The 14,095-nt window shown below is 39.0% G+C and overlaps 1 protein-coding gene across 1 annotated transcript; it reads right to left on the bottom strand.

Annotated features, from left to right (window-relative positions):
* Positions 1-57: 57 nt before the first annotated feature.
* Positions 58-8,196, bottom strand: sqor (sulfide quinone oxidoreductase). The gene is made up of 10 exons (XM_031755654.2): positions 7,838-8,196; positions 6,897-7,101; positions 6,562-6,732; positions 6,367-6,420; positions 6,052-6,246; positions 5,759-5,968; positions 5,414-5,597; positions 2,030-2,097; positions 1,732-1,910; positions 58-1,645 (listed from the first exon to the last, which is right to left on the bottom strand). The coding sequence occupies exons 2-10, from the start codon at positions 7,092-7,094 to the stop codon at positions 1,588-1,590; spliced, it is 1,317 nt and encodes a 438-aa protein (XP_031611514.1). The 5' UTR covers positions 7,095-7,101; positions 7,838-8,196; the 3' UTR covers positions 58-1,587.
* Between the last annotated feature and the right edge of the window lie 5,899 nt (positions 8,197-14,095).

Raw genomic sequence — 14,095 nt, 5'->3', positions numbered from 1 at the left:
CATTTAACCAAACTCTGGACATCCATGAAATCCAAGACAGTCATTCAAATATCCCTGCAAGTTTCCAACATTTATTGATGTTTTTAACGTTGACATTAAACTGCTGCTGGGAAGTTGATCACGAACTGACATATTCTGCCAGTTTGCAATAAGAAGTGTTGTCCTGCTGATGACCTTTAACATGCAGAGAGAAGAATAAAGAGTAGTCTGTCTGAATCCAGTGACCCAGGTCTCTGGATTTTGCAAATTAAATCCAATTTTTATACTAGTACACATCAAAGTCTATTGATAGTGATCAGGTAAAACAGATGATTCAGATTATGCAAAAGTGCTATCAAAAGTGTCTTCATCTGAGAGCCTATTATATTCTTATTTCAGAGGACATACGGGGAATTTTACACAACTGTGCCATTAAATTTTGGCCTCCCTCCCGTATCTGAAAACCGCTTGTGTAAAAGGTGCAATAGAGTCTGGATAATGATCCACACATCTAAATTGGAGCATGGCAGTTGCACAGAAGAACCCTAAAGTTATAACATAATTCCAAGACGTCAACACATTTAACCATTTCAAATCAAAGCTGCTCATTAAAGTCCAATATTGTAGTTTATATAGTAGTAATAATTAATGCAATAACAAAATTCATTTGATGTTTCATATTCTCCTGCAATAACAGTCTGACATGAGGTTTCATAAGCTTCAGTCATTTTAATGATTATAGGGTAATCTTTTTTTGTTTTAATACAATGAAACTAGCGTTGACTGTACAGCCACCAAGATGTTTCCGCCTCAGTTGAGAACTGATACAAAAAATAATCACTATGTACAAAACTCTACTTCAGACACTGACGTCTAAATGTAAGAAAAAGCACTTGTAGCCTGCGTATTAATGTTCAAACACCCCAAATGGCAAATCCTACACATTGTGTGGTACCATGATTAGTTTAAAACTCTAAATAAAGCCAAAGACTTAAACACATCTCACGCACAATGACTAAATTGCACATGCGCACGGTTTTAAATGTAGCAATCTGGGGAAAGAGTAATATTTATATGCTGTGTTTAATGGCTACCCTGAAATAACCTCAATTTAGAGTTGGTTTTTTAATGTCACTATATAAATTTTGGCAATGCCGACCAACTATAACTGAAAAACAAAAACAAAAAAAACAAAACAAACAACTGAAATGATCCAACTTACATTTGCATGTGAGGTTTTAATTTTATATTCTTCCACACCAGAGGTGATGCAAACAGCATGGAGTATTCTACAAACTTTTGTTCTCGGTCCCTATAAAAACCCATCTCTGGCTTATGAAAGCATCTCGACTGGCCATTCATTGTGCTGTCAAAAGCACCCAAAAAACAAAAACAGCTGATCTATGAGCAGTTTAGACCCACTCCATCATTCCAGTCGTTTAATTCCACAGTAATATCAAAAACGCTACTTAAATGAGCTTTTCTGTGAGACTGATTAATCATGATGTTCAAAACATTCACATTACTCCTTTATCCATATGCGTGTCCACCCTTTGGTAGATGATTACACAATGAATTTCCTTTCAGATTCAAACTGAAGATGAGGTTTCATTTCATCCCAAGATGCATGATTTTCCTGTAAGGTCCCGGTCCGCCCCACAGCCCCCTGTCGTGAGACAAATAAAGACAAAGCTGTTGTTATCGCGGATTAACTGCTGCTAATTAGCTGCTGTTAATTAACTGTAAAGATACCTAAGAAGGCCATGCCAATAGAGGTGAGGCATCACATCTGCTTTCATGTGGTACATTAGTCGCCTCTCCTTGGCTTGGTTGAAGGGGAACGTTTCCAGCGGTTGTCCGTTGTAGTCGAACTCTGCCAGGATTACTGTGTTGTAGCTTGTGACCAAGGGACATGAAGTGTACCCATCGTACTAAATAAACAAGAAAAGGACAGATTATCAGTTTGTGTGATTTTCAGTAGACGTATTTCCTAAGAAGCAGCTTTACCATATAGAAAATTAAACACATGAATCATAGCTGTCACACTTACCTTCTTATCTGGTTTCTCTTTTTTCAATACTTTGCTGATAGTTCGGCTCAAGACGGCAGACTGTGCAGCTAAAAACAAACAAACAACCAAAAAGAGTTTAAATTCTGCTCATATCCAATGAGTCGTTATTCGATAAACTGAATTACACCAGCATGTTTATCTTGGTCAAGTTTGCTGGAAGCTGTTGTAGGTCCTAAAATGCCCACCATCATTGAGGTGGCCTGCACATACTGACAATTACAAAGCTCAACCAAAAACAAAAGTCACGTTTTGTTGGACTATCTTTAGCTCTGATAAGCTTGTGCAACACCACAACATTTATTTCCATCCAGAGTTACATTCCTTTTTTTGTAAAGAGTTTCCATTGATGATGGGATTAAAGTGTTCTCCAGCACATCCTGAACGTCTGGACTCTGTTTGCCCTGGATTGGCCACAACAATGTCCCATGCTACCTCAACCACTGTTCTACAATTTGAGCCAAATAAATTGTGACATTTCCATTTTCATGCATGTAGAAGAAAATATGCCCTTGATGGAAAAGCCTGGTCATTCAGTCTTTACTTTTGGACACACAATGTTGCTGAAACTGACCAATTGAAGCAACTCCAGATCACCACACTGCCCCCACGGGCTTTTACAGCAGGCCCCAAACATGATAAGTGAATCACTTCACCCACCTATCTTATACCCTGTTGTACCCGTCGCTCTGGAACAGGGCGAATCCAGTTCGGACATGACTCTTGTCCATTGCTCCAGAGTCCAACCTCTATTCTCATTTGCAAACTGAAGGTCCCCCAGTCATAGGTGGTTTTCTTAAAGCTACACAGCCATTTAGTCAGAATCGCTTGATTTTGCTTTACACTTTGTGTGTGGAAATGTTCTTACCTTGACTCTTAAACATAGCTGTGAATTTTACTGTTGGTTTTTACCATCACCAATGAGGTTATTTTTCTCGGTAGTGCTTTTGTGTATTATCAGTCTGTCTGTAAACACATTAGCTCAAAAGGTTTTGAATGTATTCTGATAAAACTTTGTAAGGGTGTAGAGTGGGGTCATGTTAACAAACCATTAAAATTTTGCTTCCATCCACTAAGGTCAACTCAATGATTTATTGGTTGAAAATTGACAAAATGCCTTAAAATCTAGAATCTATGATTCTTACAATTTGGTGTGCATTGTCGATATACAGAACCTACTGTATAAAGACTTAAAATGTGTCACTTTTGACCTCTCCTTCAATGTCAATAGTTTGATCTGAAGGTCAAAGTGATAATACTACAAAGAACCATTTCAAACTATGTTTCTTACTGCCACAGAAGCTTATAGGGAACGATATACGAGGGATATTCAGCTATTAAGCAACGTGAGGTTGGGTCAATTTCTTAAACGGGAATTAAAGCCTGAAGTGGAGTATACACAGGAAGTGATTACATCAGAGAGTGAAGAACATTTAGTTGACATCAGGCATAATGACCTCTGGCGATGCAAAGTGGGCAAGCCGCGAGTCAAACTCAACTCTGAGGCGCTCAGAGGTCTGTGTTACAAAATAAGAAATGTGGCAGAAGAATAAAAGACTTCAAACATAGCAGGCAGCATGTAAGGCTACTGTGCTCTCTGACTTCATTAGCCTCAACTAAATTTAACAAGTTCAGGTAGCTTGTTAAAACATCTGAACCAATCAGAAGCCAGAGATGCTTACAGCAGTTACTGTTCCAAATTAAGCACACAGCGATTAAACTTTTGAGCTCTTATCCTAAAGAAGACTACAGCGAAATCTGAAGCATTTATAGATAGTGGTCTGTTGGCCTGTACACCCAGAAGACAGCATAGAGTAGATCCATATTCACTAGATCACCTTCCCAGGCTCCTCCCGGCTCCTGTAGGATTCGGTGTATGTTCATGTGCTTTTAACATCTCTAAAATATGAAACTTATTCACCTTGTGTTACATTTTACCGACACACTTCCCTCCAGATCAAACTTCACCCACGGACAGACGGACTGACCGACAGATAATGTCAACACTACAGCTGTTAGAGGGGCTAAAAACAGCCACATCCTCTAGACTGAAAAAAGAAAAGCAGTGAGCGATACATTTACAAAGGTATACAGTCGCTTCAGACTGCTTACCTCACTATGACTGAGCAAAAACATGTTTTATATACACACACATGCGTGTATGCAAGATCCACCAATTCAAACCGCAATTCAGGACAAAAACAGAGGAGCTCTTTGTAGAACTGAAAAGTAATTATGAAAGACAGAGGACTCTATTGGTAAAGTTGGCTGAGCAACAAAGCAGGACACTCCTCGGTTATGGATTCAAACATCACTTTAACAGAAATGCTCTTCACAGGAAAACCTTCCAGAAGGACAACAGTATAGTACCCCAGCTACACAGAAGTGATTCTCAGTAAAAAGCCATTAGACAACGTTGTGAAGTTTGCCATAGAGCTTTTAAAGAACTCCAAACTGAACTATCCAGTCAGAACTGAACAGACCATGTATTTAACACTCGGCCACTGCTCATCACCGACTCATATCAGCCTTAATGCCAGCACGTCTCAGCCTGGTTGGAGCTGAAGGAAGGAAAGCAGTCAAAACCAGTTCCAGAGCACAGAAACCGAACACTACGATGAAGAGTCAAGTTTCTGCAGGAATTCATGGCCTGAATTATACAAACAAGACAAATCTGGAGTGGCTTCAGGACATGTCTGACTCTGCCTGATTAGTCCAGTCCAAACCTGGGCTTAAAACACCTGAGAACATCTGTTCACGTAATCCTTTCATCGCGTGTGACAAACCGTGGCAGGATGATCCAGGAAGAATGGCTAAACTGGCAATCTGTCTCCACACTGAAAAATGAAACTACTGCACAATAAAGTGTGGATATTTTCCTTAAGTGATGAGACACGACATGTTAAATCTAAAGTCTACGCTGAATTGCTTGAAATGTAGTTTATTATTAACAGAGATTGCATTCGCTGCAATTTCACAGGAAATCCAAAATTAGCCAAGTGTTCAGGATTAAAGCTTTGTACCATCTGTTCATGCCAAATACAACAAAAAATACAAAAAAGCAAAAAAAGCAAACCTTCTTTGTGAAATGTAAGGATCTAATCAAACTCACAAAACGATACCTGACACACTGACCAACCTACTAAAATAAGCAATGTCCCCACAGAAACACTGGGTGTGGTGGTGTATTTATAGTCTTGTTCCAACAAATGATTGTGTAATACAGCAGATAGTAGCTTTAAAAAAAAATAAAAAAACTCAACCAAAAGTCCAAGCAGGTCACACAAGAGGAAGCTGTGGAATGAATGAACAGTTTTCCAGACTTTTCTTGGCGCAATGCTCAAACTAAGTGCACAACACACTTACCAACAGCTGCGCCGGTTTTGGCTGTGGGAAGGTTGGTGCAGTCTCCGATCCCAAAGACGTTTGGATACTTGGTATGTTGGAGAGTTTCTTTGTTCAGATCCAACCAGCCGATCTCATCGGCCAGTGGACTGCCTTTAATCACCGAGCTGGGTCCCATTGGCGGTGTAACATGAAGCATTTCATACTTAAAAAAAAATATATTCTGGTTATTCTGGGGTTTCTTTTTCAAATATTTTATATATTAAGGTGTAAAAATACCCCCCCCCCAAACAAACACCTTTTTTATCAGTACTTAAAAAGGACATTTATACATAAAACAAAAGTTAAAGTTGCTGTTACAGTTACCTCGAACACTTTGGTTTCCCCTGGTTTGTCAAGATTTTCAAACACAGCTTCTTGCTTATCTGCACGCACTTCAATCAGGTTGTGCCTCAGGTTAATCTGTAGGTCACGCTTTTTCACAATCTCCCACAGTGAGTCAGCGTACTTCTTTATCCCAAAGAGCACAGGCAATGATGTGTTATAGATCATATTGGCTTTTGCTCTTTTGCCCATCTTCAATTGAAGCAGAAAAAAAAAAAAAATCACATTTGATTTTTCAACATTGTCTCTTGAATGTGTCTCAAAGATTCAAGTACCTTCCTGAGGTAGGCGTCTGACAGGTACATGATCTTTTGTGGCGCTCCAGCACATTTCACAGGAGTATTTGGGAAAGTGAACACAGCATTGCCCTCTTTGAAATCCTGCAATGCTTTCCACGTTTTCTCCACAGTTTGGACAGAGTAGTTAGAGCCAATTTTTGGGTGCCCAAACCCCTCTGGGAGTCCTTTGATCTACAAATAAAAACAACAGAAAAAAGTATAAATAAGAGTATAAATCTCTTAAGATGGAATTTGGCAGATTCCATCTTAAACTTTGGCTGATTAAACAAATGAAAAAAACTGTGATTTCACCTTCTCATAATGGAGCTCTAAACCAAGCGCCACAATCAAATATTCATACGAGATCTGCAGGGAGAAAACAAGTTTAGGTCAGGTCTTAAAATAATATTCAGCTTCTCTCTCACACATATACAGACGCATGCAAATAGACACATGACGTGTTTTTAAGGCATTTTATAATTTTACAGTTTCCTAGTGTAAACTTACTTCAGTCCCGTCGTCTGTGCGTACAGTATTTGTCTCTGGGTTAATTTCCTGAACTTTAGATTTCACCCATTTCACTCCAGATGGCATAAGGCTTGCAGTGGGACGCCCTGAGGACGCTACAGTCTTTGCACCAGCACCAACCAGGGTCCATATTGGCTGATAGTAGTGGATCTGAAAAACAATTTTTTTAAAACGTTGTTGACACAAACTTGTGCAGAAGTTTCCTTTCAAGGTCTGAAGCACAGAAATGTAAACATGAAGTCACGGATGAAATGAATGAAAGCCTAAATCTGCAGTGGGTGCTGGGTTACTGTGATCCTCTAGTGTGTCCTTACCTCGCTGGGCTCCACCACAGCTACATTCTCTGCTCCCACCAGCCTCTTCATCCGGGAGCTCATTGTGATACCGCCACTTCCTCCTCCCAGCACAAGCATTTTGTAATGCTGTTTGGCAGAGGCAGGGCTGCTTGTGTGAAAATTAGAGATAGCAATGCCCCTTGGGTGGCACTGCTTGAGATGACGCAGTGCAGCCATCCTGTGTCTGAACCATAAGGACAAGTCGTTTTAGGTCAGCATCAGCTACGCTGTCTGGGGTTAGTGCTAAAGCTCACAAAAACATGACAACAATCTCTACTTCCTGCTTTGCTGTTTCCCATTAGCTAGAAAGTAAACAGCTTAGCTCAATACAGGAATAGCTGGTGGAAATAAAACAAACAGGATTTCAAACTCACATCAGATGTAAGAGCATGTTTAGTTAGTTGCAAATCAGCCCAAATATCTAGAATGCTGACATGCACAATAATGGAGGGGGGGGGCAGTGAGGTCATGATTTTGATTTTGTGGTTTTTATCTGTGGTTCTACCCACAGGTATTGTAACACAGGCGCCCAACAGGCCTGACACAGACACAAACACACAAAAAACCCCACACAGTGTGTACGATTTCATAACATTTAACGGTGCTATAAAGTAACAGGTCCTTCCCTGGAGTTCTTCTGCAAAAATGCTGCATACGAAAGAACTGCTCCACAAAGGGCTAAACATCCCGATTTGGATACTAGTACTCTGCACCACCACCTCAGAGCTGTTACAGCAAAACAAACATGAACACAGGTCTCATCTATCCGGGTCCAGTCAAGCCCAGTCTGAGCCAAAGGCAGTGCTGCTGCTGCTGCATGCTGCGTAACAAGCTGGCAGCAGCACAATCATTCCAGCACAGGCAGAGAGCTGATAACGTGGTGCTCGGGTACACAAGAACGTCAATAAGCACAGGCCTACCTCAGCAGGAGCGCTGTCAACCTCCCGTGTTACCGTCCGTTTAGGCGTAATGCTCTCAGGCTGGGAAAAAGTCCGTCTGACCTAATTTCTAATTTCCTCTCAGTGAAGAAGGTACCAGCACCGCTTTCAAGCCCTACCCGCTGCCAAATCGCAGTTGGCACCTCCGGTCCCGCCCCCTGCAGGCGAGTCACCAATCACAATCGACTTTTTTAACCGTCAGTTTAAAACTCCGGCGTTAGCTTCTACAGCCATTGTAACCTAACTAAACTAAAGGCATTAAAGGAGATTATTGTGGGTTTTTTGGCAAACGGAGTGAGGTATATCCCAAAAGTTTATACTTTTTTCTAAGTGTTACATTGTCTTCCTGTGCTGTTGAATATGGCCTGAAAGCACCTCAGAGTGGGCGGGTTGGGAACATTCCCGCCCCGCCTGCACGTAGTCGGCCTGGAAAGCACTGTTTACGGTACAAACTGTGACTTGTACGTGCTACCCGCTGAGCCGGTGATGGACCAGCAATTTATTTGTTACGTGATGTGCGAGAATGCTTAATATTATTAATAAAGTCATCTGTGACATCTCTGTCACTGTAGGCTTCAAGTAGCACTCTACGAGTTTGCCCTTTAAACCATCATCATGCTGTAGGTTTGTTGTTTATGGCTGGTCATTTTCCTGTGTACACGCCCGCAGATTCTTATCACGTAAACTGCTCAGCAGATAAAACGTATAAGCTGGAGGGTTATGTTTATATAAAGTTTAAATTTGGTGCAAAAAGCCTACAACGAAAAGTTTTCATCATTGTCATCATGACTGTGCTTGTTTTGTATTTGTCAAACTGGTTTTACTGCTTCAGATGTCACCCCCATGTACCATCTGCTTTTGGACCATGTGTCTATAAACCAGTCCAAAGTTTAAATGATGAAAGTTCACTTGTAATTTTCAGCGTTCGCTTCACTCTTTTAAGGACTGTAGTATGGAGTGCATATGCTAGAGGCGGGATTTAGACATGTCAGTACAGATATTACAATAAAAACAAACTTTTCGAAAGCAGTTGAAACACAGTCTTAGTAGACATCCAGAGTCTCAGTAAACACATCCATCAAAGCCTTGTCAGGCAAGAATAATAGATTTTTACACAATTAACAAATGTTATAACTAAGGTTTTTCATCCATCCATCCATTCTCCAATTCAGGGTGGGGTATGGGGCTGGAGCCTATCCCAGCTGTCACAGGGCGAGAGACAGAGTACACCCTGGACAGATGACCAGTCTGGTACAGGGCCAACACAAACAAACAGACATAGGCGCTGGCATTCACACGTATAGTCAGTTTTTAGGACCAGCAATGAACCTAACCTAGAGAGTACTGTATAAAGATTTAAATTATCATGTCATGTTTGACCTCTGACCTTTTCCTCAATCGACTGGTCTGAAGGTCAAAGTCATAATAATGCTATAGAGCCACTTACATTTAGTTTTCTTACTGCCATTTTTTGTATTGACAACATATGGGCATATAAGGAATGATATATGGAGATTCTAAATATCACGTAGCATTTGACCTCTGACCTCACTTTTACGTTTCACACCTGCCTTTCTTTCAAGTCGACCCCAAATTTGTTATATCTTTAAAGAAAATGCTATCAGGAGGAAGAAATTGAGCTGCCCAGTTAGTTTGAAATATACTGTATATTACATAATATAATATATTTTTTCAAAACTTTAGTTTTTACGTGTATTCTAGTTAACTAAATTGCTTTTGTTGTCTGAAAATGTTTAGCTTTAGTTGAGTTTTTATTCATTTCAGTTTCAGTTTTACTCCTGCATGTCAGCACTGGTATTACAATACAAGCAGAACCTTTTGAAAGCAGTCGACTCACAGGCTGGAGCCTATGCCAACTGTTATAGTGTGAGAGACAGAGTACACCCTGGACAGGTCGCTCGTCTGGTGCAGGGGCAACACATAGACAGACAACCATTCGCGCTGGCGTTCATACCTAGAGTCAATTTTTAGAATCCCCAATTAACCTAACTCCCATACACGCCTTTGAACTTGAACTCATGCAGACACGGGGAGAACATTCAAACTAAACACAGAAAGGCCCCAGCCTGGATTCTAACACAGGAACTTCTTGCTGTGAAGTAATAGCGCTAACCACCGCACCACTGTGCCACCCTTCACTCAAACACTAACCGAACTGACTTTAAGTAATTTTATTACATGTAATATTGTTACACAAGCACAATATAAAAGAAATTTACATTTAATAGAATCTGGTCAAAAGAAATTTACTTGACTGATATACATTCAACCAACACTGAGCAAAGTTTGTGGCTGTAATAACCTTGGTCATGTCCCTCTGAGCTCCTTGATCCCTTTCTAATGAGACCATCAGGTGCTTTTAGAGTCCCTGTAGGCTCAACCTCGCCTTCTGCACACCTGTTTATGTGTTATACAGTACAGGAACATTGTGTTTTTAGCAGTGCACATATGGCGTGATATCCTTTTAAAAAAAAACTAAAGATGTTCAGTGGGGAAAACAATGACTGTTAAAACAGTTTCACATTACTTACATAGAGTATTATTTACCAGATTTTGTGCTTTCTAGCATTTAGTCTGTTTTGGTTTATTTAAAAGGTTGATTCAACAGAGGGTGTGCCTCTGTGTTGCACTAAATGTAATGTAGTTTGCCATGCATTCATGTTCTAATAAAGAAGTCCTCAGTAAATGAGACAGGACCTCGCCCAGCCCTGTCCTCTAAATGACAAAAAAACCCATTAGTTACTAATCAGCAATGTCATAAATGTTTAAATCTAATCTACAGTGATTATAGTTGGTCTGCCTAAACAAACAATCCAACAGATAAATAATCACCTGACCTACACAACTCAGCATTAACCCACATGATTAGCAAACAACACTGTCCTCCCAGTTGTCTGTGTTAACTGCAATGAGACTGCATCACAGACTTGTGATTGTAAAGGACATTTATTTTTTATTTCCTGCAATTCATCTGGACTGTGCTCTTAAAAAAGCCGTTTTGACCTTTGTCCTCTTCCCCATCCATCTTCATATGGGATTAACTACGTGGTTGTGAGGGATCAACTTACAAAGTTTATATCCACAACAGCACGCGTGCACAATCTTTTTGTGTAATGTGTGAAGAAAAAAAAGGATTAGAGTTGCATTAACATGACTTTCTAAAAGTACTTTTGAATGCATTGTATAAATCTCTCCTGCCACTAGAACTTTATCTTACAAAAAAATACTTTCCCATATATTTACCTTGGCATTTCATTATGAAGGCACATTTTTTCTGTGTTTCTTGGTGGATTTGGCTGCTATTCTGTTTTAAAAGTGTTGCTCACAGACATCAGACACTCAGTAGTTTATCAGTAGTCACTTACTGATCACATGTAGGCATAGCTAAATTAATACAGTAATATAAATTTGCCAGGTTTAAGTGTTTTGAAATGGCTGCAGTTTGTTCTGTAATGTTGAGAGGTTTTCCTAATATTTTGGCCACCCTATTTATTTTCATGATGATCAAAAATAATTATTTTAGCTGAGTGCCAAGTGCATATTTCATTTTCATGACCTATACCAATGACTTAAAAACAATCAGTATTTAGATATAATTATTTTGTCCGCTATTATTTTACTTCGAAACTGAAAGGTGAAAAGCTCAAATTTATTATCTCCAAAGGTTGATTCTGTTCATCTGGACCAGATGTCCAGATGAAATACCTGTTCAAAACCTCAAATGTATTAATTTTCTATTAAAAATGTGTTTTCATTGAATTTATGTCCTATGAGCTTTGTATTAAATGTTCTCTTTTACAGTCATTTTATAGATTGATGGTAACAGTGCAAACATAACATGTATGTGCTACATTAGCAGACAAATTGAAAGATAGCTAACAGTTATTTTATCTTTCAGATAAGATAACCGTCAGTATGGCAAACATAATGGACTACTAGATGCCATTTAGAGGATGAAGCAGGTGCAATAGTGCCACCCCTCTGTATAATTTATTTTTTATGGCTTGTTTGTTTGAGCTTGAATTTCGCTTTCTTTGCTCCAGATGGCAGCCGGAGCACAATCAGCACAACAGCACCAACCAGTGTCAAAGCTGACTCACAGAAACCCTGACAATAAGAAATGACATCAGCTTAGTGCAGGAGCTTTTACCAACACACCAGACAGGGGCACTCCAACAAAGAGAATACACTCCGTAAACAACTGCAAGCTACTGCAACCTCTCCAGCAAACTGAAGTCTGGATTAAATTGATCTAATTATTATAATATGAATAATATGAATTTGTATTACTAAAAGCTTAACTAAATGAACTAAATGAATGAATAATTGAAGGACTTCACAAAAACAGTCACAACTTTTAAACTATTGATTCGTGATACTGGTTACAACATTTCATATTTAATGACTCGAGTCCATGTATAAGAAATGAAGTCATTGTGAGTCAGAAAGAACATTCCTGTCATGAGGTAGAAGCTGAAATCAGTTTTGGCAAATTCACTTTACATATCTTTTATTTTACCCAGTTAAAAAGTCTCTCTGGGATTAAAAAATATCTTTTTCCAAGTGAGATCCGGCAAAGACAGCAGCAGAAATTGAGACATATAACATAACAGTTCTATCAGGATTTGGACATTCTGACATTTGTCAGAACACGAAAAGTCAGTCAGTCACTTCATTGCTGTGATCAATGAATAAAACTCTTTCACAACCATTTCACTTTTACCACAACGTTACTGGCTCTCTCCCAGTTGTGTGAAAATGTGAAGGATTTATTTAAAACTTTACAAAACTGTCGAAATGAAGAAAAGCTAAAATCTGTATATGAACGTATACGCATCAGAAAACAGACAAAGAAAATATATATACAATCTGAGGACATAGTCCAGTAAAATCCAACTACAAACATTCAGCAGCCACTTTATTAGGTACACCTGTTCAACTGCTCAGTTATGCACACATGTCAGCAACTCAAAAAAGGGTTAGGGTTGGGGTTTAGGCACACAGATACGGTAAAGACGGAGCGTCAGAATGGGGAAGAAAGGTGACTCAACGTTGCATCGTTGTTGATGCCAGACTGGTTTGAGTATTTTAGAAACTGTTGATTTTTGGGGGAAATTTCTTTCACAATTATCTCTACCTCTTGATGTCAGAGGTCAGACAATGGCCAACCTACTTTAAGCTGATAGGAGGGCAAAAATAACTCAGTCAAGCACTCGTTATAAACAAGGTATGCAGAAGAGTATCAATGGCCTCCACAGTCAACAGATCTCAGCAGAGCTGACAAATCTGCAGCAACTGTGTGATGTCTGAGGAATGTTTCCAGCAACTTGTTGAATCTAAGGCAGCTCTGAAGGCAAAAGGGGATCCAACCTTGTACTAGCATGACATGCCATGACATGCACCTGTGACACAAGACTGGGAGTACTGAACTCTGTTGCAACTAACCCTCATCTGAGAACGTATCTATATTTGCTATATTTCAGCTGAAGGACAGTTTCACTGGTGCTTCTGACAGTGCATTACAGTGTATTGTACATATATGAAAAATGTTTGAGGTATTTTTATTGAAAACAGCATGTTTTAAAAAAACAATGAGAACGGCTAACATGGGTGGGGAAATGCTGTGCTGAGAACTGCATAAAGAGTGGTGAGAATGACTTTTCTGCTGTGAGGATTGCATCAAAGTGATTGAGAAAAAAGGCACTGTAGATCCCCAGAGAAGGTACAATAACACAGAGTCATAAAGATACTTACAAAACAGGAAATAAACCTGACACAAAGCCTGTTTACTAAAACCTGCTTATCAATATTACAATTAAAAAAAAAAAAAAAAAAAAAAAAGAGAAAGAAACAGATTTTTTAAAAATCCAACTAGGTAATGTTTAGGTCTTAAAAATAATTAGGTATTAAAACCAATTAGATGAAGTTGGACAATAAACTAAAAATATAATGAAGTATCACTTGAGATTTTCCTTTTTAAATAGTCACTTTTAATCTTTTTTATTTATTTATTGTTAGGTTTATTTATTGTCCATTTTATTCATCTTTTTATGTGTATTACTGACTTTTTAAAAACTGTTATTTATTTTCGTTTAACCTGTATTTTCTGTATGTTATTACCAGAGGTGGAAAGAGTACTCAAAATTTGTACTCAAGTACAAGTACTGTTACACTGGTTAAATTGTACTCAATTACAAGTAAAAGTATTGGTGTTAAAAA

This window comes from Oreochromis aureus, linkage group 7, assembly GCF_013358895.1.
Source record: "Oreochromis aureus strain Israel breed Guangdong linkage group 7, ZZ_aureus, whole genome shotgun sequence".
Taxonomy (NCBI): Eukaryota; Metazoa; Chordata; class Actinopteri; order Cichliformes; family Cichlidae; genus Oreochromis; species Oreochromis aureus.
Note: the sequence above shows the minus strand (reverse complement) of the source record. Positions and strands in the feature narration are given on the sequence as shown.